The sequence below is a fragment of the Gekko japonicus genome, unplaced genomic scaffold, assembly GCF_001447785.1.
Source record: "Gekko japonicus isolate JY-2015 unplaced genomic scaffold, Gekko_japonicus_V1.1 scaffold177, whole genome shotgun sequence".
In the NCBI taxonomy this organism is placed as follows: Eukaryota; Metazoa; Chordata; class Lepidosauria; order Squamata; family Gekkonidae; genus Gekko; species Gekko japonicus.
The window spans coordinates 131,783-155,667 of record NW_015161408.1 but is presented as its reverse complement, the minus strand read 5'-3'; the positions used below and the strand labels follow the sequence as shown (position 1 = coordinate 155,667).

Genomic DNA, 23,885 nt, shown 5'->3' with positions numbered 1-23,885 from the left:
CGCCAGCCTTGCAGCTCCACTGCCGAGCCCCATGAAGGGCCCAGCGGTGGACCTGCAAGGCCGGCGGGAGTGTGAGGAAGCCCCGCGAAGGCCCTCCCTGGCCCCAGGCAGGCAGGGGTGGGGAGAGGCAGGGAGGAAGCAACTTACCCTCCCTCTTCTCCTGCCTCCTCCTGGCTGAATGAGGGCCGGAAGCGGGGCGGCCAGAAGCAGGGGGCGGGACTTCGTCATGTGCCCCGCCCCCCGTACCTCACCCGGGGGAACTGCGATCCCCCCAGAAATGACCTCTGTTCCTGTTGCATCTCTGTGTAAGGAGTGTCTAGATTCATCACTGGACTACTCTTCCAGGGCACCTGAATGGATAGATGCTTCCTTGCCTGCAGCTGCAGATTGATCACAGCAGCTTGAGCCCTGTCGTTGCATCTGCTTGGGCCACTCGGCTTGAGGAGGCCCAGAATTAATATGCAGATTAAGAGGCACATTTGCAATTAAAGCGGTTGCATTCGGGCTCCATCCAATCCCCCCCCCCAAGTGCATGCAGGATTCTTCTTCTCGACTTCCTCCCCGAAGATCTATGTAATGTTAAACAGCTGCCACAATACGCCTCTGGAGCAGCTGCTGGCAGAAGCAGCCGCTGGTTATGAAGCGCTCTGGTATGAAAAACGCGCCACACAAGTGAGCATTGTTATGCTGAAAGTGAAGCGGGGGCGGGGGGGACTGGACGGGGACCCTGTGTGTAATTTCCAAATACTGGAGAAAGCAGCAGGCAGGCCCTTGAAACAGTATTATCAGGTTGTCAAACAATTGCTCACATCTCACATTTAAAACAAACAGGTGACCCTGCTTCACATGCAAGACAAAATATTTACTACGTCAGCACTTCCCTTCCCAGAGTAGCTGTGGAACATTTCACTTCTACGCCCAAAATAAATGTACTGTTGGCAACTGAGTAAGAACAGCCCACACTTTGAGAAAGCCCACCTCTACACGAGTCACTGTTCTGGGCAAGCTTCCTAATTGGAAGGAGACATGGCCAGAACCGTGACACATACAGAGACACAACAGTCAGCATCTTCTGATGGTGGCTAGGGCTGAAGTCCTAAGAACACTTTGCTTGGAAGGAAGGAAGCCACATTGAAGACGATGGGCCTTACTTCTGAGCAGATGTGCTTAGGATCACTTCCTAATTCCGCTCTGTACCAGGAGGACTTCTGGGTAGCAGTGTGTGTGTGTGTGTGTGTGTGAACAAGATCTTGGAGTTCAGATGGATCGTAAGTTAAATATGAGCAGCCAGTGTGATGCAGCAACAAAAAATGCTAATGCAAGCTTGGGGTGTATCAACAGAGGCATAACATCCAAATCTCAAGATGTCATAGTCCCACTATACATTGTATTGGTCAGGCCACACCTGGAGCATTGTGTGTGCAGCTCTGGAGGCCTCACTTCAAAAAGGATGTGGACAGAATGGAGTGGTGCAGAGGAGAACAATGAGGATGATCGGGGGGCCTGGAGACCAAGCTCTGTGAGGAAAGGCTGAAGGAATTGGGAATATTCAGTCTGGAGATGAGGAGGTTGAGGGGGGACATGGTTGCTCTCCTGAAGTATTTGAAGGGCTGTCAGAGGAGGGCAGGGAGCTGTTCCTGTTGTCAGCGGAGGAGAGGACTCGCAATCATGGGTTTAAATTAAAGGCAGGAAGGTACCAGCTGGACATTAGGAAACACTTTTTTACACTAAGAGTTGCGCGGCAGTGGAATCAGCTGCCTAGGGAGATGGTGAGCTCCCCCTCACTGGCAGTCTTTAAGCAGCGGAAAACCCTTGTCAGGGATGTTCTAGGCTGATCCTGCATTGAGCAGGGGGTGGACTAGATGGCCTCTAGGGACCCTTCCAACTCTGTGAGAGTCTATGAATGCTCTACTCATGGCTGATGCTGAGATGGGGCAGGCTTACCCAACCACAGCGCAAGAATATCAGAAGGAGGCAATTGATCAGGAAGAGATGCGGCAGGCAATGGCAGCCTCTTCTGTAGAGGGTTACTTTGGGCCATCCAGAAGCTTGAATTAATTTACTGCCTGCAGCATACTACGGTTTCATATTTGGGAATGACATGTTTTAAACAAGAAGGATTTATGCTGGAGCACTCTCCTTGCCGGAGAGATCTGGATCTCTAAATGGTGAGACAAACTCCTAAAGTGGCTCCTGGGAAACCTTTCTGCATCACTCACCAGGATGGCAGAGGGGATTCTTGGGGCCAACCGCAACCTAGGAGGCAAATGGGCTCAGGGCTGGATTTAGGGAGCTTTGCGAGAAAGTGATTTTAAATAATGAATATACCATTTTTCTACAGTTTAATCTCCCGTCTCTAGTTCCAGCTCCTGCCAACCTAGCAGTTCGAAAGCAAGAAATTACAAGTAGATAAATAGGTACCGCTTCGGCGGGAAGGTAACAGAAGAAGTTCTGCCTCCCGTCTCTAGTTCCAGCTCCTGCCAACCTAGCAGTTCGAAAGCAAGAAATTGCAAGTAGATAAATAGGGACCACTTCGGTGGGAAGGTAACAGCATTCCGTGCGCCTTGGTGTTTAGTCATGCTGGCCACATGACCACGGAAACGTCTTCAGACAGCGCTGGCTCTTCGGCTTTGAAACGGAGATGAGCACCGCAACCCTAGAGTCGGATTCGACTAGCTTTTGAGCAAGGGAACCTTTACCTTTACCTTTAGGCCTTTGAACCATGATAAATCTCCCAAGCCCACCTTAAAATCTATTTTACTTAAAACTGAACCCCAGGCTGCAGACAGAATATGTTAGTTGGAACAAATAATTTATTATTTTATTTTAAAGGATCTTACATTTTAGTTACGTTTTCATGCGGCCTTTCCGCTCAAATAGCGTCCCAGGGAAGGGCTGTGGCTCAGTGGAAGAGCCTCTGCTTGGCATGAAGAAAGTCCCAGGTTCAATCCGTGTCATTTCCAGTTAAAAAGGACCAGGTAGTAGGTGCTGTGAAAGACCTCAGCCTGTGACGCCGGAGAGCTGCTGCCAGCCCGAGTAGGCAATATTGACCTTAATGGACCAAGGGTCTGATTCAGTAGAAGGCAGCTTCATGTGTGTTAACACCAACACACTAAAACATTTTAACGTGGAAAGAGCATTTAAAATAAAATATATCTAAAATGAAGAATTCAATAATAATATGTAAACATACAAACACACGTAACAACACAATCAGGGAGATGGGCCAATGGATTTGGCACATGGGTGTGTGTGTAAAGTGCCATCAAGTTGCCAGTGTTCCCTCTAAGCTGAGTTAGTGTGTGTGCTAGCTCACAGTTTGTTAGCCTCCAGCTCACACATTTTTGCCTTCGCTCAGGAAGGAGGGCTCCAGAGCGAACTAATTATTGCAATAGCCCAATCGCTCACGCACAACTTTAATGCCAGTAGCTCACCAAGTAGAATTTTAGCTCACAAGACTCCACAGCTTAGAGGGAGCATTGCTTGCTACCGACTTATTTATTCATTCATTTGTTGGTTGGTTGGTTCGATATCTAGCCCACCCTCCCCACAAGCAGGCTCAGGGCGGGTTACAACAGGATTAAATTAATGTATAATACAAGTTAAATATAAATATAGGTTTGCCAGGTCCCCTTGTTGCTCTGTTGAGGGGATTTGGGAGGCATTCCGGGGGTAGCCGGGATGCCCCCACCTGCAGTCACCTCCCTCCCTCCCCTCCTGTGACATTAAAAGGGCACTCCAGCTGAACAGCGGGGAACACGTGGCCCACTGATCAGCTGGAGCGCCCTTTAAATCTTTCCGAAGGTAGGGAGGGACTGTCGCCGGCTGCATGCTCCGCTAGCAAAAAGACCCTTTAAAAGGTGAAATAGAACAGGTGGAATAGAACCGACTCTGGGTGACATCATTATGCTGGGTGTGTCAGGCACAATGGGGCTCTTCCAGGATGGGGCTCCCCCCACCAGCCAGCTGGTCGGCAGTGGATTGGGGCCCCCGAAAGCAGGGAAACCCCCACCTCCTTTGGGGGGATGGCAACCCTAGTCCACTTTCCAGAGCTGGCATTTTTCTCCAGGGGAACAGATCTCTGTAGTCTGGAAATCAGTCATAATTCCAGGAGATCTCCAAGGTCCACCTAAAGTTTGACAACTCAAGCCATCAGGGCCAGACTTCAAGATGGAAGTCCAGGCCCCCACTCAAGGACTCAATAGGGGTGCCCCAAATCAGGCTGTAAATGGGGGGGGGGGTCCCACAAAACTATTAAGAAGAAAAGCCCTGCTGGGTCAGACCAATGGTCCATCTAGTCTCACATAGTGGCCAACCAGTTCCTCTGGAGGGCCAACAACAGGGCAGAGAGGCCGAGGCGTTCCCCTGATGTTGCCTCCTGGCTCTGGGATTTAGAGGTTTAGCGCTTCTAAATGCGGAGGTTCCCCTCAGTCACTGTAGTCTTGTAGTCACTGATAGACTTGTCCTCCATGAATCATCCTCCATGAATCTATCTAATACTTTTTAAAAGCTGTTTATCCCTGTGGCCATCGCTACATCCTCTGGCAGCGAATTCCACATTTTAATCACTCTCTGTGTAAAGAAGTATTTAAGAACATAAGAAGAGCCCTGCTGGATCAGACCAATAGTCCATTCAGTCCAGCATCCTGCCTCACACAGTGGCCAACCTCTGGACAGCCAACAATAGGGCATAGAGGTTGAGGCCTTCCCCTGATGTTGCTTCCTGCCTCTGAATGTGGAGGTTCTCTTTCATCACCATGATAGACCTATCGTCCATGAATCTACCTAATCCTTTTAAAGCTATTTATTCCTGCAGCCATCACAACATCCTCCGGCAGCGAATTGCACATTAAGTCCTTAGCCTAGAATACTTTTTGTTTAATTCATTTTTACCCCGTATTTCTCCCCAGTGGGGACCCGAGGTGGCTTACCTCCTTCTTCTCTCCTCCATTTTATCCTCACAACAACCCTGTGAGGTAGGCTAAGATGAGAGGGTATCCTGGCGCAAGGCAACAGAGCTTCCCTGGCACAAGCAAAGATTCAAACCTGGGTCTCCCAGATACTATTCCAGCACTCTAACCACTACACCACACTGGCTCTGCACAGGCTGCTATTTTCACATTCCGTCAAGAATCATTTTGAACTCTCGTAGGAAAATGATTCCCCCCTCAGTCTCTTTTAACATAATGCCCCCATTGACTTTGAGAACTGTCCTGTTTCTGACTGAAGGAAGGCCGGCTGCACCAGATGGAGCAGAGCCTTCGGCAACTAGCAGTTGCGGGAAGCTTGGGCACTCGTGCTCAATATAAGAAGACAGGCGTTGTGTGCGTTTCCGTATTCCCATCTGTGAAACGCTGGAGACTATCAACGAGGCGGGCAGGATTCTGATCAGGAAAGAAACACCAAGCGCCAGAGTGGGAGTCCTCCACCTTTCCAGCTGTCCCATGCCCAAACACTGCCTGCCACCTGGACTGGTGTTGGGAGATTCCTGGCTCACACTTCAAACTGTTGAAGGAGGTGCTAAATTTGAGGTGGGAGCCAAGACATCTGCAGGGGGAAAAAAAGCAAGCAAGCAAGCACCAGGACTTCTTTGGGAGGCAGTCTGGTAAACAGAGCTGGCTGGCTGCTTCGCTACCCTTCCCCAAGGCAATGACTCCAAACAAGCGGAATCATATTAGTAGCACAGAGCCATTTCTCCTGATCCTTACCAGGGTGCAGTGGGCAGTTTTGCGTGGTCAGCTGTGGTCCAGCCTTCTCTCAGGCACACTCATGACCAGCAAGAAGAAGAAGAAGAGATTGGATTTATACCCCGCCCTTCACTTGGAGTCTCAGAGCGGCTTACAATCTCCTTTCCCTTTCCCTCCCCACAACAGACACCCTGTGAGGTGGGTGGGGCTGAGAGAACTCTGACACAAACTGCTCTTTTTCAAGGACAGCTGTGCCAGAGCTTGTGACTGACCCAAGGTCACATCAGCAGGTGCAAGTGGAGGAGTGGGGAATCAAACCCGGTTCTCCCAGATTAGAGTCTGCACACTTAACCACTACACCAAACAGCAAAGGCATCCATGGAAAGGCACCAGATTAGGTTCTGTGCCTTATAGCATCGGTGTTGTATCATTTGTGGGTGGCAGAGCCCTTGCCATCCACAAGTTTTTAAAGTTGATTGCAAAACTCTACCCTTTTCTGGCCTGCACACAATTGTTTTGTTAGCAGTGCAGCTCCAAAATTGAATTTTTGCCTGATTTTGATTTGTCACAACTTAGTCCAGCTGGATTTCCGAACAGGAAGGCCATGTGTTTATGGCGTCACTCACCTCAGCAAGAGCCATTAATTCTGTTTCGAATAAGGATGGAATTAGACTTACACTGTGCCTTGACTAGCCCAGTATGGCCCGCCTGGCCTGGTGTCGGCTTTCCAGAGTCTCAGCCAAGGTGCATACAGACAGAGGTACAAACAGGTGGTTGGTGACGTTTTGTTGTTTTTTTCTCCTGAGCAATGAACTATGTTTCCCACTCCCTTTGTTTCCTAAATGACATTCTTGCCTCCATCTCCCATGCGTGTGTGTGTGTGTGTGTGTGTGTACACGCGTACCAGTGCCTGCCTCTGCATAGCAATCCTGACTTCCTTGGTGGTCTCCCACCATAATAATAACCAGGGCCAACCCTGCTTAGCTTCCAAAATGTGAAATAATCAGGCTAGCCTGGGCCATCCAGATCAGGGTCTACTGCATGTACCCCTTGCCTTTTTATCATTCATCTTCCCAACCACCTTGTAGCAAGTTCCTCTTAGTAAAAGTTTGTTTACTGTCTTAACTTTTATCAATCCGTTTTGCAAAACTGCTCTTGGGGGTTTTTTTGGGGGGTGGCTTGGTGTTTCAGATAATCTCCTCCCCATCTGCCTTTAGATATCAGGTCAAGTAACCACTATTTCAAGATGCTTTTGATCATGGTGGGGGAAAAAAATCAATAGGTTCAAATTTCTGGGTCTAGTTTGTTTGCTTTGTAGTGTCATCTGCTGCTGCTATTTTCTGATCCGCGGTGGCTCAGAGGTTAAGACGCTGAGCTGCAGACTGGAAAGTCTGTAGTTTGGCAGTTCGAGATCCAAGTGCTGCATGACGGAGTGAGCTCCCGTCTCTGGCCCCAGCTCCTGCCAACCTAGCCATTTGAAAGCAAGAAATTGCATGTAGATAAATAGGTACCACTTTGGTAGGAGGGTAACAGCATTCCGTGTGCCTCGGTGTTTAGTCATGCCGGCCACATGACCACGGAGATGTCTTTGAATAGCACTGGCTCTTCGGCTTCGAAATGGAGATGAGCACCAACCCCTAGAGTCGGATTCGACTGGCTTTTAAGCAAGGGAAACCTTTACCATTATTTCATTCCATTATTAGGTTTCTGATATTAGTTGTGCTACTATTGATAAGAACATAAGAACATAAGAGAGGCCAATGTTGGATCAGGCCAAAGGCCCATCCAGTCTAACACTGTGTCACACAGTGGCCAGAAATACCAGTGCCATCAGGAGGTCCAGCAGTGGGGCCAGGACATTAGAAGCCCTCCCACTGTTGAGTCGCTCTTTCGGCCGAGAGGTCGGAGAGCGAGGCTCCCGCTATGCCCTGATCGGCTTAACTGTGAGTTGTCAAAATGCAGAGAAAAAGAACTGAAAATTGTTTCCCCCCCCTCCCAGCGAAAAAGGCGAAGAGGTTAATCCTCCATCTATACAAGCGAAAAAGAAAAGGAGGGGGGGGATGAATTGAGCGGACAGTGATGTTTTCCTTTGATGTATTTGAAAGCGAGAAGCTTGTCTCTCTGGAGCACATTTTAAGAACTTTCTAAAAGTAAACAAAAAAGAAAAGATGTCGGAGCTGGGCAAAAGCGAGCGGAGAAGAAGGGAGGGACTTCCGTCTGGGCGTTTGTTTGTGCGAGAGCCGGCTGTTGAATGTTTGGACTGTTTATGGCTGTGAATCCGACGGGAGTTTTGTAAAAAAGATAAGTTGGAATTGTGACAGCGAGAAGTGCCTGACAAGCGCTTATAAGTCAACAATTGCGAGGAGGACCCATAGAGAGTCTGGGAGCGAATATAAAAGCGAAAATGAAATTGATACCATTCTCGAAAATGGGGACCTCCGGTAATGGCATGAAAAGAAGAGGATTTATAGTACATGAACTGAGTGTATTAACAACAACCCGAAGGAGGATCTAACAAGCCGGAAGGAGAAGACAACAGAGGAAGCTCCTCCACGTCAGCGATAGTAAAAGTACCCAGCACGCAAAGAAGCGGTTCTGAATGTGCACAGAAGAGATCCTTTTTATTAACAGAATCTCAAAGGAACATTACTAACATACTAACAGAGAATACATGTAACAGGACTAAGAAAAGAAGTTTGGCAACACACAGAAGAAGCCCAAGAAGATTAATTGGACATTACTAACAGTTTAATTTACCAGTTTATATATCACTCAGCTTTCTCTTTCTCCCACTGTCTACCCCCCCTTTTTTTCTTTTAAGCGAAATACCTCCCCTTTTTAGGGGAGCTAATAAAACCTTTATTAAAAAAAAAAGAAGCCCTCCCACTGTTGACCCCCCCCCCAAGCACCAAGAAGACAGGGGCATCACTTGATGCCCCTCAATGGAGGGTGACAAACCAATGCAATACACAGTTGTTTTCTGCTGGAAGCTATTAGAACCAGTTTTTCTCAAAAGTGATCCTCCTGGGATGACTAAAAGGTGGTGTGCTGTGCAGCCACAACAGCCTACATCTTTGGACCCACCAGCAAAGACCTTTCTCAGCCCACGGAAACCAGAGATACCAGGGACTAAATCTTGCAGACGAATGCCAAACATCTGCACCACCACTGAGCTATAAATAATAGGCTCATTTGTGGAGAATACTTCAGCCGTTGGTCATCAGCAAGCTCGGGACGCCATTCACAGACATGCCGAGGGAATGAATTCCATTGGCTTTTACAGAAAGGGAAAGTGTGGGGGTCCAAGAGGATGCCGAGGAGGCGAGTACCGTCCGATGAGTCATGACTTGTGCAGAAATATACACACTGCAGACTATTAATCAGGTGGAACTGAGTCACTTTAAGCCTCCGTATTATTGTTGCAAGCCATTGACAATTAACTAGAAGGAAATCCAGGCAACAATACATGAGACTGGTTTCAGATGGGTGGCCGTGTTGGTCTGCGGTAGACGAGAACGATCCACGTCAGGTAGCACCTTAAAGACCAACGAGATTTCCAGGGTGTGAGCTTTCAAGAGTCAAAGCTCCCTTCATCAGATACTAAGTACATGGAACTAGTCTCTGGCCGAAAGTTCGTCTCACACATTCTGTGGGGCATCTCAAGGAAGCGGCCATCCCTCCACTTCCTCAGTCATCTGTAAAATGGGCTTAAGATGAGCCATGAGCACATGGCAAATGGGCAGGATCACTTTAGAAGCAGGAGAATCCGAAGGTGTTGGTTGCGGGTGAGGAGCAAAAAGGAAAGACGGGAAAGAAGATGTGAGGAGACCTGACCCAGCACTTCCAGACCTTGAGGGGTCTGTCCAAGACAATGAATCTGCTTTACTTTATATATGACAATATTTTGCACAGTCTTTCCATCCATGTATGGGATCTTCAAGGTATCAGTCGTAGCCAGGCTTCCCAAGTACTTACCGTGATTTGGCAGGGGACACAGACGTCTTCGCAGGATCATTCCCGTGGGGACAACAGACGCGCCGCACCATGCCATCGCCAGGAAGTGGCGCTGGGCGATGCTCAGCCCCATTGCCAGAACGTTTCCCGGCGTCACTTCCTGGCGACGGCATGGTGTGTTACAGGGAGGAATGGTCTGGCCGGGGAGCATGTTTCCCCCGCTGGATTGCGGTAAGTACTTGGGAACCCTAGTCGTAGCACAATAAAGTATCAAAACCCTAATCATACAATACCAGATCGACAGCAACAGATTATAGTACTACAAAAAAAAAAACTAGGCCCAGATGCCTGCCAGAATCTATCCATATTTCCCCACCCTGATCAAATTTTGTATACTGAACTTGTGGTCATTAGACCTGGCATCTCAAGGCAAACGAGGAAGTCAACTGAACCTCCTGGGGCAGAGAGTTTAATGGTTTGGGTGCCACCACTGAAAAGATCCCATCTTGAGTGATTACTCCCATACTCCTGATAGTGGTGGGACACCAACCAGTCCTTTGTTGAAGAACTGAGCATGGGTGAAGGTGGCCAGTGTGGTCGTGTAGTATGATGCAAACCAATCTGCATAACAGTGAGAGTGTTGGGTGAGAGCTGGGGAGACCTGGGTACAAACCCTCATTCATCCACGAAGATCCGCGGATGACCTTGTGCTGATCAAGCCGTTAGCTGAATCTTCCTCATGGGTATGTTGCAGGACTGTCAGCCACCTGCACCCCCCACCTGCTCCCTCCCACCTCTGATCAACTGAACAGCAGAGCGGGGGGAAAGGCGAAAAGAACAGGGAGATACCAATGGTGTCTCAACATGCTGATGTTATTTCCTGTGCACCCAGAAGCAACATCAGCTCGATGTCAAGGACATTCTGGTATGTGAGGAAAACGCTGTGGTTTTACCATAGAGTTTTACTTAGGCATCCCAAGTCCCCCCGGGGGGCAGGGAAACCCCCACCCCAGAGGCCCGTTCCCCGCCTCCGGCAGATCGGGCCCCAGGGGGAGCCCCACCCCAACGTGCGCATCACCCGGAAGTGACGTGACGACGCCGGCATGCTGGGGGTGGGCCCACGGTCATCCGAGGGAAAACTCTATGGTTTTCCCTCGGATGGTCGTGGCCCCGCCCCGAGCGTGCCCGGCGTCATCACATCACTTCCGGGTAATGTGCGTGTGGCGCGCGCACTCCAGACGCCAGCCAGGAGTCCCCCACTGCGGCACAACACCCAACTTGGCAAGCCTAGTTTTACTCAAATATCAGAGTGTCCCTGGCATTGCTGACAACACTGTCGATACACACTGGAAGTGATGTTACCATGTCACTGGCAATGTCACCAGATCTCCGGCCTGGGCCTCACCAGTAAGTTCCCCCCACCCAGGCCTGTAGCCAGGATTTTTTAAATTTGGGGGGCCTTTAAATAAGTCAGGGGGCACCCTGCACACACACACACCCAAGAGAGCGTCACAAATAAAATAAAAAACGAAGTTGGGGGGCCTGGGCTGGATGGGAAGTCAGGGGGCCTTGGCAGTAAGTCGGGGAGGTAGGCCTTAAGATGCCCCACTGTAGCTACAGGCCTGTCCCCACCCCCTGCTGGTTGCTAGGGGAGACCCTAGTTTGTTGTGAGGTTAAGATGGACAAGGAAAGAACTATGTATACCACCCTGAGCTCCTTGTGGGGAAGAGTGGGGATAAAAATGGGATACATAAAACTATCCAGGTCCCCAAATCGTTGCCTTGTACGGCTCTGCCTGCCCCGTCACAAGGCCGAAGGCCGGCCAGCTCATCTGAGGAAAGATGGCTGAGCAATCTCCTGAGCCCTCAAGATTCCAGCGCAGTGAAACGCATCCAAGGATGCTGGCCAAACGAACATCTTGACCTGGGTGGCTGTTTTCCATCCGAGCACAGTAAGGTTCTTATTGTGGGGTCAGCTCAACCTCCTGTCTTGCGTTCTGAAAGAGAAAGTGATGGGAAAGGGAGGGTTTAAATAGACACCAGATGGTCTAACAAGTGAACATGACCTCTTAATTTCTATTCAATAGCTGTTTGCGCCATTTGGTTTATGTCTTTGCTGTCCTGTGTTTAATTTATTGCATGGATAGCGGGGAACCCCTCACAGCAAAGGGAAGTATCCAGACAACATTGTGCCCAGAATCTGGGTTGCCAGGCTACTTTCCTTCGTTTAGTTCATTCCTCACATTTACATCCTGTCTTCCCTCCAAGGAAGTCAAAATGGCGTCCGTGGATGACAGTGAGTCCATCTTGTTCCTCTAGGGTTGCCAAGACCGGACTTACCTGCCAGCGGGGGACTTTGGCTTTGCTCCCGGCGCACGCGCACGCCGCATGCACATCACAAGGAAGTGACGTCATGACGCCGGGCACGCTGGGGGCGGGGCACAGCCATTTGAGGGGAAAACTCTATGTTTTCACCTCAAATGGCTGTGCCCTGCCCCCAGCGTGCCCGGTGTAATGACGTCACTTCCCTGTGACGTGCACGCGGGGGTGGGGTTTCCCCCGGGGCCCAATTCCGCGGGGGTGGAAATCGGGCCTCCAAAACAGGGGAAAATCTGCCCCCCGGGGGGATTTGGCAGCCCTATGTTCCTCACTGGAATCCTCTGAGGTAGGCTACACCAAGAGAGAATGACTGTTGCCAGGTCACCCACTGAGCTCTACAGCTCAACAATTCAAATCTGGTTTCTCACCTTCTAACACGCCATAGAGTCCACCTTCCAAAGCAGCCATGTTGGCTGTATGACCGGAATCTTTCATACTGGTGTTAACTTTTATAACCCTTCACAGGCTGGGGCCCACATGTCTGAAGGATTGCTTCTCCCTGTATTGGGTGCCAAACCTAAGGCCCTAAGGCAGGGTTGCCAGCCTCCAGGTGGTGGCTGGAGATCTCCTGCTATTACAACTGAACTCCAGGCAACAGAGATCAGTACACCTGGAAAACATGGCTGCTTTGGAAGGTGGACTCTATGGCACTGTACCCCATTGAAGTCCCGCCCCTCCCTAAACCTCACCCTCCTCAGGCTCCACCCCCAAAATCTCCAGGTACTTGCCAACCGGGGTTTGGCAGACCTACTCTAGTGCTAGAATAATCAGGATGTGTAGAAGATGGCAAGCAAAGGTTTCTGTGGGACTAAAGGGCTTCCCGGAGATGCTTAACAAAAACAGAAATAACAGAGGTGAACAGTTGTCAGTAATTCCAAGCATGAACTAGGTGAAGGTTTATGTCAGTGCGTCTGTGAGGGTTGCCAAGTGCCCACCCGTGGTGAGGGCACTCCTGCCTTCACCCTCCATGGCCTGTGCTCAGTCTAGTGAGTAGCAAGAGAAAAATTGTGGGGAATGACATCACAGCTCCCTGTGAGGCTCTAGGATAGGGTTGACAGTCCCCAGTCGGGGTTGGGGGATCCTACCGTTTAAAGCCCCTCCTCCTGCTTCAGGGCTATCAGAAAGCTGGGGGGATGATCGCTGGGGGCTCCATTATACCTTATGGAGACTGGTCCCCATAGGATATAATGGAGAATTTATCTGTGGGTATCTGGGACTCAGGGAGCCTGTTTTTTTCATGTAGAGGCAAAAAAAATTCAGCACATCTGCTGGTGCCTTTCCTCAAACCCCCCCCCCCCCCCCGCCCCCACACTGATTGGCCCAGGAGGTCCGGTTCTATGAGACTCAAAAGAAGGTGCCCCCCATCCCCCATTATTTCCAATGGAGGGAAAGCATTTAAAAGGAACGCGATCCCTTTAAATGCAATGTCCAGCTCACCTGGAACTCACTTCGGAGTTCAGTCGCACTTCTTCCCTTCCCTGTCCCAGAGCCTCCTAGTAAGACCCCAGCCGGTTTGTCAGCCTCACCTGGCAACCCTACTCTAGGAATTGACCCAATCTTGAATGTATTTACCATAGAGACTGAGGGGATTCCTAGAATGTTGCAGGGGGCAGTGACATCACATCTGGGCGATTCACCGGAAGTGGCCCTTCCCTGCCTCAGGCTCCACCTCCAGCAGCTCCTGGAGGTTGCGGGCATAGGACTAGCCACCCTAGCTTCTATGTTTATTTATGGCCTCTTCTGTGACATTGTGTGCGCCAAAAGACTCACAACACCTAGTTTTGGGGCTGCAGAAACTTTATGGCTTATTAATCAATATGTCAGTTATCCATAATAATAACAAACTTTTATTTTTAGTTACACAAATAGGCTTATACTAGCTCTGTGTTAATCCCTTGCTCTGAATGTTGACATAGTTTGGCTCTGTGATTTTTCAAGACTGCTGACCTCCGCCCCTTATGAACCTGTGTATCAGCTTTGCTTGTCAGGTCATCAGGAGTGGCTTGGCTGAGGCCCCGTGCTTCAGAATGGGTCGTCACCGAAAATGTGAACTATCTGGTCCCTACCACAGATCCCTAAGGCCTACGGGGGGGGGGGATCTTTCTTGAGAACCTTTGGATAAGCCACAAAAGGAGAGTTCTCATGAAATGTTTTAACGCTGGCTTCAGATGACCATTGAGGACATTGTTGGACTGGACTGAGTAACTGGATGCGAACTGCTGTATTGCTTTCACCAAGCCCTCCCCTCTTCAGACTCCAACCCCAAATCTCCAGGAATTTCCCAACCCTAGAAATTGCCTTTGTGCCTGCACTTTTAGGTACAACCTGGGGAAAGGAGGATGGGCAGAGAGCAGGTACAAGGATGGGGGTGTGGCTATTGTTCTCACCTGCTACCGTGCAGTTTGCTGCTGGAGGGAGACTCCCTCTGTCTATCTATCTCTTTGTCTGTCAAGCTGAGGGAATTAGATAAACACAAGAAAGGGGACCCGCCATACTCTGGGGGTGGGGGGAGAAGAGCTCCATGCAGAGCAGGAGAAGGAGGAGGCAGCAGCAGCAGATAAGTCCTCTCCCCCCCCCATTCCTGGACACCGGTGGTGCAGCCTGAGTGACTTCCAGCCACCAGGCCCCACCAATCTCCCCCCCCCGCTTCTTCCCCCTCCACCAATCTCCTTCCCTCCCCCTCCGGTGGCCGATCTCCTCCTCCTCAGCTCCCATGGCGAGGCCTGAGCAGATTCCAGCCACCGGCCCACCGCAGAGTTCCCAGAGCGTTCCCTGCGCATGCGCAGGAAACACTCTTTTACTTTTGGGGGGATTTAAATATCCCCCCTATATTTTTTTCAACTTTTTAGATTTTTGTGCACACCTGGGGACTGCCCCACGTGTGCAGGAAAATCTCCCTGCCCCCCAGGTGCCCCCAATGTGCAAATTTAGATATCCGCACGCAAGGGGCGCCTTCACTATTAGATATATGGATATGGAGCAGAGATCCATCAGTGGCTATTAGCCACAAGGTATGGATAGGAACAAGGGCTGCGGTGGCTCAAGTGGTTAAGACACTGAACTGCAGACCGGAAGGTCGGTAGTTCAGCAGTTTGAGACCTAAGTGCCGCATGACAGAGTAAACTCCTGTCTCTGGCCGCAGCTCCTGCCAACCTAGCAGTTCGAAAGCAAGAAATTGCAAGTAGATAAATAGGTACCACTTAGGTGGGAAGGTAACAGCGTTCTGTGCACCTCGGCGTCTAGTCATGCCAGCCACATGACCACAGAGACGTCTTTGGACAGCACTGGCTCTTCAGCTTGGAAACGGAGATGAGCACCGCAATCCTAGAGTCAGATTCGACTGGCTTTCGAGCAAAGGGAAACCTTTACCTTTACCTATAGAAAGGAACTCTCAGTCTGGGGCAAGTGATGCTCTGTATTCTTGGTGCTGGGGGTGGGGCAGCAGTGTGAGGGCTCCTAGTGTCCTGGCTCCACTGCTGGACCTCCTGATGGCACCTGGTGTTGGACCGGATGGGCTATTGGCCTGACCCAACATTGGCTGCTCTTATGTTCTTATGTTCTTAAGCTATAAACACCTTGGAGTCCGCTTGCTGAGTGGAAATGCAGTATAAGCTTATAACTACAATGAGTAAGTCCTGTCTTCTTGCTGGCCACCTGCCTTTGGGTAGCAGCACCTGCAGGCTGCTTCCCCTCGGCCTTAACCCTTGTGATTCACTTGATAGCACTGGCTGCAGTTCATTCCAAAGCAAGGCAAAGAGCATGACGTGACTTGGCCCAGATTCTGCTTTATCGGTGGTTGAGTTCAGAAGGCGTGGGCTTTCAGCGAGTAGCTGAAGGAAACGCATGACTCGAGTCTTCCGCCGGGCCCTGTGCGACTTCATTGAACCTTGATGATAAGGTCATGGGGGCAGAAAGGCTACGGAGGGCAGCGTGCCTGGGAAGCGAAGTGGCCCCGTTTCCCAATAGCTTGTCGTTGTGTAACTGTTGCATTTTTGTCTCATAACATGATTCCGTGAGCCGGTGCCAAACGGAGCCGGAATTTTGACTCGCTGATAAGATGTTAACATCAGCCCTTGAGCATTGCTGGAAAGCCTGACATATGAGGTCATCTCCATTCTGTCTCCTTAATCCAAGCAGAAGGTGCGGAGGGGTAAACACCGGCAAGTGTGCGTAAATGGGCTGAAGGAACACGTCCCATTCACAAATATGTCATCGGTGTGTATCCCCTGTGCATTACCCTGAATGCAACACACTGTCACGGTGCTGGTTGCAACATCCCTTTAAAAGAGTCTGTCGTCAGTCCATAAGAGGGTTTTTACCCCCCTCTTCCACAAGACAGGGCTTAAATAAGGTCTTGCTTCAGACGTTTTGAAAGCAGAACTGAACATTTACATTGGCAAGGAGGCTTATTCCCATTAAAATGCCTCTCTTCTGTATTAACAAATGCTAATCAGAAGTCACCCAGACCTGGGCATTTTCCAGACTGCCTTAAAGTTCCAATTTCATTCCCTGATGTTACTGGGGGGTGTTTCTTGTGTCTGGACAACTTTGTTAACTTCCCAGTGCTGTCCCATTTTTTCCTCATTTCCCCCCCCCATTCTTTTTAAAATTAGTTTTCCCCATACTTTTTTTCATTGTGAAATGAATTCACAAGATAGCCTCTTCCAGTTTGGTGTAGTAGTTAGGAGTGCGGACACTAATCTGGGAGAACCGGGTTTGATTCCCCACTGTTCCACATGCAGTGGCTGGTGTGACCTTGGGTCAGTCATAAATTCTTTCAGAGCTGTTCTCTCAAGGGCAGTTCTTGGGAGAGCTCTCTCAGCCCCACCTACCTCACAGGGTATCTGTTGTGGGGAGGGGGGAGGGAAAGTGATTGTAAGCCGCTCTGAGACTCCTTTGGGTAGTGAAGGGTGGGATATAAATCCAATTCCTTCTTCTTCTTCTTCTTCTGGATTATCACCCAAACCCATCCAGAAAGGGCGGGTTGGAGTGGCAGTTTTTAAATTAATTTGCATGCCAGCATGGAAACCTTTCAGCGCTGGAGGGCGCCTGCTCTGAAACAAACAGACATTTCCCACTAGGAAGCCCGACACCTTAGCTCTCCATTATTTCATTCAAACTCCAGAGCAAATTATAGCACTATAGTTTTATGTAAGCTGCCCTGAGCCAGCCTCAGCCGGGAGGGTGGGGTAGAAATTTAATCAATCAATCACTTGTTTGTTTGTTTGTAAACATTTTATTTTTAGGATATATTCAACAAAGTCCAACATTTGTATTACACCTCTTATCCCTTTATATCCTACCCTCCTCCCTTTCCCCCCCCCCATGTATGGCTTCCCACAGTGCTACAACCTCCTGCATAATCCTTAGGTTACTCTTAAGTACTCCTCGTTATCTCTTCATATTCAACAGGTAACTTGTTTTTTCACAATTTTCTATACTCAATAGTTATCAAAGCAAAATAAATTGTCTCGCACATCCCAATATTTTTCCAAGTACTCTTTTAAATCTTTCCAGTCTTCAAAAAAGTCTTCTGCTGCCATATTATTCAATTTCCTTGTCATCTTATCCATTTCAACCATGAAAAGTAGTTTTTTAATCCATTCTCCAATTCCAGGAACTTCCTCCGGTTTCCAACTTTGCGCATATATCATTCTGGCAGTCACAATCATGTACCACATAAGCATCCTTTTCGCCACATTAACCTCTTCCATTTTAAGTCCCAAAAGTAATATTTCTGGCTCTTTTTTAAATTTGCAGTTAACTATTTTTTCCATCTCTGCATGAATCTCAACCCAAAACTTCTTTGCTTTTTCACATGTCCACCACATATGGTAAAACGAGCCTTCTACCTCAATCAATCACTTGTGAAGGTACCAGAGCCCTGGGGTCTTAGCCAGAATTTTATTTAGGGAGTAGTTCAGCAAAGAAATGCTCATGAGTGAACAGGGTTGCCAATTCCTACCTGCTTGCCCCCTCCCCCCACAGATCTGCGGCGGCATTCGCCTGTCTCCTTTGCTCTCTTTCTCTCTCTTCTGTCTCTTCCATTTGTTAAGTGGTTCCTCTATACAATACGTGGAAGTAAGAATACATAGGGGTCTCCATGAGGCTGCTGCAGGGCTTCAGCTCATGCGGCAAAAAAAAAAAAAAAACAGGAAAAAGCAAAAAAACCCCCCCCATTCTGAAATGTGAATTTGAACAGATGGGAGACTGATACGGAAAGACGAAAGAAAATGTGCCATCGTGAACAGATCACACCGATAGCACAGTCTTTGGGACCGCCATGACACTGACGAAGACCCCAAAGGCAGCTGCGGTCTGGAAAATGCCCTGGATGGCCCAGGCCAGCCTGATGTCAGAAGCTCAGCAAGGTTGGCGCTGGTGAGGACTTGGATGAGAGGCCACCAAGGAAGTCCAGGGTTGCGGCTCAGAGGCAGGCCATGGCAAACTACCAAAGTTTATCTCTTGCTTTGATAACCCTACGGGATGGTCATGAATCAACTGTGACTTGAGGGCACTTCCCGTCACCATTCAAAAGTTAACAGGGGGGGGGGTCAGGGCTCAAAGGCAAATGCACCTGCTTTCTGTTTGTGGAACTCTTGAGGTCATGGATTATGTAAACCAGGGGTCGTTTCGTAGAAAAAGAGCTAGGGGAACTCATTAGCATAACTCATTAGCATATGCCACACACCCTGACATCACCGGAAGTGTGTCATAAGGCCACACACCCCGCCCCCAACGGTCCCATGAGGGGCCCGGCGGTGGACCTGCAAGGCCGGCAGGAGTGCAAGGAAGCCCCGCGAAGGCCCTCCCTGGCCCCAGGCAGGCAGGGGGGGGAGAGGCAGGGAGGAAGCAACTTACCCTCCCTCTTCTCCTGCCTCCTCCTGGCTGAATGAGGGCCGGAAGCGGGGCGGCCGGAAGCAGGGGGCGGGGCTTCGTCATGTGCCCCGCCCCCGTACTTCACCCAGGGGAACTGCGATCCCCCGCAATCCCCCCCGAAATGACCTCTGATGTAAACTGATATACCGGGGACAGGCATAGGGCAGGGGAGTAGAGTTGCCAGCCTCCAGGTGGGGGCTGGATATCTAGAATTACAACTGCTCTCCAGATGACATAAATTGCTTATTCTTTCTTTCTTTACAATATTTATTCCATTTCCCTTGGAGGAAAGGGCTGCTGTGGAGGGTGGGCTGCATGGCATTCTACCCTATCGAGGTCCCTCCCTTCCCTAAACCCCACCCTCCCAGGGTCCACCCTCAACTCTCGAGGTACAATTGGCAGCCAAAGGGAATGAATAATCTTTTTGTTCCTTCCGTTTCTAGAGCTGTGTTCACTTGTTATATATGCTAACATTGGATTGGGGGGGGGACATTTCACTAATAGCAACTACCAGGGCTTTTAGCAGGAACTCATTAGCATAACAGGCCACACCCAACAACAGAAACTCTTTAGCATATTAGGCCACACCCCCTGACAGCACAGCTCATTAGCATATTAGCCCTGGGCCAACTACTAAGTTCAAAACCTCCGTCTCTGTGCCTTTCTCTGTCTGTCTCTCAAAACCCCTCCAGGTAGGGCCTGGAGATCTCCCAGAATTACAACTGATCTCCAGACTACAGTTCCCCTGGAGAAAATAGCTGCTTTGGAGGGTGGACTGCAGAGCATTAAATACCTAGGGTGGCCAGGTTGCTTTCCGGTTGCAGCGGAGGGGGGGAGGAGTAGGTTCCGGTCCGGGAGCGCATGCACGCACTGCGATGACATCACCCAGAAGTGACATCATCACGCTAGGCACGTTGCCGGTGGACGCTTTAGCATTCAGCTTGAAAACTCTATGATACCATAGAGTTTTCAGGCCGAATGCTAAAGCATCCACCAGTGACGTGCCCAGCGCGATGACATAACCTCTGGGTGACATCATTGCACCAGGCACGTTGGCCCGATCTGGGCACTTTGGGGGTGGGTTCCCCCTGCCAGCCACATCCAGGCTGGCAGGCCGGAGACCCTTTGAGCAGGCAAACCCCTGCCCCCCTCGGGGGACCTGGCAGCCCTCGTTATACCTCACTGAGGCCCCTCCCCTTCCCAAACCCTGCCCTACCAAGGCTATACCCCCAACTCTCTAGGAGTTTCCTAACCTGGAGTTGGCAGCCCTTACCTTACCATACCAGGTTGTATCAGGCATCTAGAGAGTCCTGGGCCACTTTCAGTTTTGGAGGTAGGGTTGCCAACCTCCAGGTGGAGGCCGAAGATCTCCTGGAATTTCAACTGATCTCCAGCCTACCGAAATCGTTTCCCCTGGAGAAAATGGCTGTTTCAGAAGATACAGTCTATGGTATTGTAGTCCACCGGGGTCCCTCTACTTCCCAAACCCTAGGCATCACCCCAAAAATATTTTCCAACCCAGACCTGGCATCCTTATTTTGAGGCTCTTAGCTGTAATAAAAAAAAATTAAATGATGAAATGATTTGATTTGCAGCTCTAAACTGAGAGAGTGCGTCCCGTTTTCGTCTGAAAGGGATGAGTGTAAGAACAAGCTACCCAATGCCAAAACATTAAGCAGTGAGCCCCCCTTTCGGCTTGAACCCCTGGCCAAATGGCCTCTTGGCACCCTCTCTGATTGGCCTTGGCATCTACTGCTAGTGGTGTTCTTTTTCAAGTCTGGCAAATATATATATATTTGACGCTTCAGGGTGTGTGTGTGTGTGTGTGTATTTGAATGCATTGGAACTTTAAATTGCTCGTTGGCTACAGTGTAGACTAAACCTGATAAAAATAGCTTGGAACCAGAAATAACTTATAAAAAAGATCTAACTGGCTGCTCCACAGTTGAGACCTAACATTGTCAAGACAGATTGCTCAGTGTACTCCGTGGGGATTGAAAGGCTTTTTCTTTTTAGAAAGTTATTTCTCTCTGTGTGTCTTTTTGTAATGCACAGTCAATAGCGTGGCACTATCTCAAGACTATCCTGCCAACCTAGCAGTTCGAAAGCAAGAAATTGCAAGTAGATAAATAGGTACCACTTCGGTGGGAAGGTAACAGCATTCTGTGCGCCTTGGTGTTTAGTCATGCCAGCCACATGACCACGGAAACGTCTTCGGACAGCGCTGGCTCTTCGGCTTTGAGACGGAGATGAGCACCGCAACCCTAGAGTCGGATTCGACTGGCTTTCGAGCAAGGGAACCTTTACCTTTATCTCAAGACCCCTTCTGGCCTTTCGTGTGAAAACGTTAACCTTTTTTTTAATTATTAAATGAATTGCGTATATCTGCTGGACCTTCTGGGCAAGCAGGACTGACTTCCTTCACCCCTTGCCTCTCCTTGTTCTTCAGAATCACATACTCACCCTGATGTCGGTGGCCGCTCAGATCTACAAGCACCCCAGCCTTAAGAACTCCATCAGTTTGGTAGTGGTGAAGGTGCTGGTGGTGGAAGACAAGAGGGCTGGGCCGGAGGTGTCCGACAACGGGGGGCTCATGCTACGGAACTTCTGCAACTGGCAGCAACACTTCAACCCTGCGAGTGACCGTCACCCGGAACATTACGACACAGCAATTCTGCTGACCAGACAGGTATGGCAATGCTAGACTCCTTCAAAGCCATCCTGGGGGCCGAACTGGAGAAAAAACAGGAACGTATTGACAGCAGAGTTTAATGACTGCCAGCTTGGTGTCTTATTCTTCAGTGGATCAGGTATCAAGTCCACACGGTCACCTGGAGGTGAACCTAATTTTCTGCAGGTGACCACGCTAGTGACTATTGGTCTAAAAGATACACAAAACGGGAAAGAGAGATTCTGTTTTCACACTGATCGTGTGTGAGCTTCTGTCGAGTCCACACCCAATATACATCTAGCAAAGACAGCCTAAGCCATTTTGGCACCTGAAGCTGCACGTTCAAGTACTTAGAATGAAAATAGTAACCCTTTGCTGCGATTTAAATGATACCTTAAATCCACTGCCTGAGATGGGCCAGTCCTGATTCCTACAAACCCTCAATTGAGCCATATTGATTTGCAAATGAATTCTGACTCTTCTTGCAGCTCTCTTCACCTTTATCGCTGTCCTTACTTACAGGACTTCTGCGGACACCAGAGCTGCAGTACCCTTGGAGTGGCTGAGACCGGCACCATGTGCGATCGAAACAAAAGCTGTTCGGTGATCGAAGATGAGGGCCTCCAGGCCGCCTACACCTTAGCCCATGAACTAGGTAGCACCCACTCCCGTATAGGTACAGGGCAGGTAGCAGTTCACTGTGCTGGAATCCCTATCCAGAACTGTAGGGTGGCTGGTTCTAGGTCTCACAAGTGTTCACAGCAACAAAACCAGCCACAAGCACCAACATTTTGTCACTGGGTTAGGGTAGGGTTGCCAACCTCCAGGTTTGCCTGGAGATTTCCCAGTATTACAACTGCTCTCCAGGCTACACAATTAGTTCCCATGGAGAAAATGGCTGCTTTGGAGGGGAAGGTCTATGGCATTGTACCTAGCTGAGGTCCTGCCCCTCCTCAAACCCCACTCTCCTCAGGCTGCACCCCACAAAACTCCAGGTATTTCCCAACCCAGAGCTGGCAAGTCCAGGTTAGGGTAACTTTCTTGCTATGTATGGATTTGTGTTGAAGGCTGCTCCTTTTGGTAGCCATTATGGGCATGGAATGGCCGTAGCTACAATGGGAGAGACTGAGCATGCTCTGTTATTCCCAGCTCTGGAGCTCCTTTTGCAGCACTGCGGTTTTTCCATAATAAGCAATAGTGTACTTTTCTACTTCTTCAAGCTTTTGCCTTGTTTGGTTGTAAAATAGCATGTAATGTATGTAAGTGCCATCAAGTCACAACCAACTTATGACGACCCCACCAAGGGGCTTCCAGGGCAAGTGAGAAGCAGAGGTGGTTTGCCATGGCCTTCCTCTGCAGAGACTTCCTTGGTGGTCTCCCATCCAAGTACTGACCCTTCTTAGCTTCTCCCAGCACGGGGCTTTCAAGGCAAGTGAGAAGCAGGGATGGTTTGCCACGGCCTTCCTCTGCAGAGCCTTTCTTCCAAGTACCAACCCTGCTTAGCTTCCAACATCAGACGAGATCGGGCTATACCATGCCACCTTCCCTCCTTAAGACAGCATATTACGCAACTCAAAATATAACCTCTCAGCCTCTTTTCCCTCATTTAGATTTATTTTGACCATGTTTTCAGTAGCGTGGCTACATCTGACAACAATGGCAGGCCACCAAAGGGCAAATTCCTTCCTTTTCTGTTACTGAGCATGTCTTACGAGCATGCTCAGTAGCATCTAGCTACAAAATCCGACAAGCAGACTTTTGTTGCCTGGTCAGGAAGACAGCTTTCCTTACTGCCCTGTTTGCATTACTACGGGGCAGAATTTTCAATGGAAGAACGCGCAGCATTGGAAGAAACTCCGGAGGGTATTTTAGCAGTATGTCTGGAGAGATATTTGAAAGAGTAGTGAGTCCTTCCTCAGAGACAATGTGGGGTCAGACGGGAAAGAAGAATCTGCTAACCTCCCATTTGTCTCTTCTTCTGTTTCAGGGCACGTCCTCAGCATGCCCCACGATGACTCCAAGACCTGTGAGAGGCTCTTTGGCCACTTGGGAAAGCATCACATGATGGCCCCTCTCTTTATCCATTTGAACAAGACTTTTCCTTGGTCCCCTTGCAGTGCCATGTACATCACGGAATTTCTGGATGGAGGGCATGGTAGGTGCTGCTGTTTTTTCAAAATATCTGCTCTGCCTGTCACCCACAGTCAGCTTAGACAGGACAAGAGGATCCGCGTGTCCTTCTGTTCACAGGTCCTTCCTAATGAGTGTTTTATGTTTTGTACGCATTTTTACCAGGGCCATTTTTGTGCAGGAATG

The 23,885-nt window shown here is 49.5% G+C and overlaps 1 protein-coding gene across 1 annotated transcript in view; it reads left to right on the top strand.

Moving 5' to 3' along the window:
* The window catches only part of ADAMTS8 (ADAM metallopeptidase with thrombospondin type 1 motif 8), a 49,877-nt gene that overhangs the window by 14,610 nt on the left and 11,382 nt on the right, over window positions 1-23,885 (top strand). Inside the window, exons 2-4 of the mRNA XM_015426490.1 lie at window positions 21,348-21,587; window positions 22,092-22,224; window positions 23,557-23,724. Coding sequence (XP_015281976.1) covers window positions 21,348-21,587; window positions 22,092-22,224; window positions 23,557-23,724 — 541 coding nt within the window. The remainder of the gene's footprint in view (window positions 1-21,347; window positions 21,588-22,091; window positions 22,225-23,556; window positions 23,725-23,885) is intronic.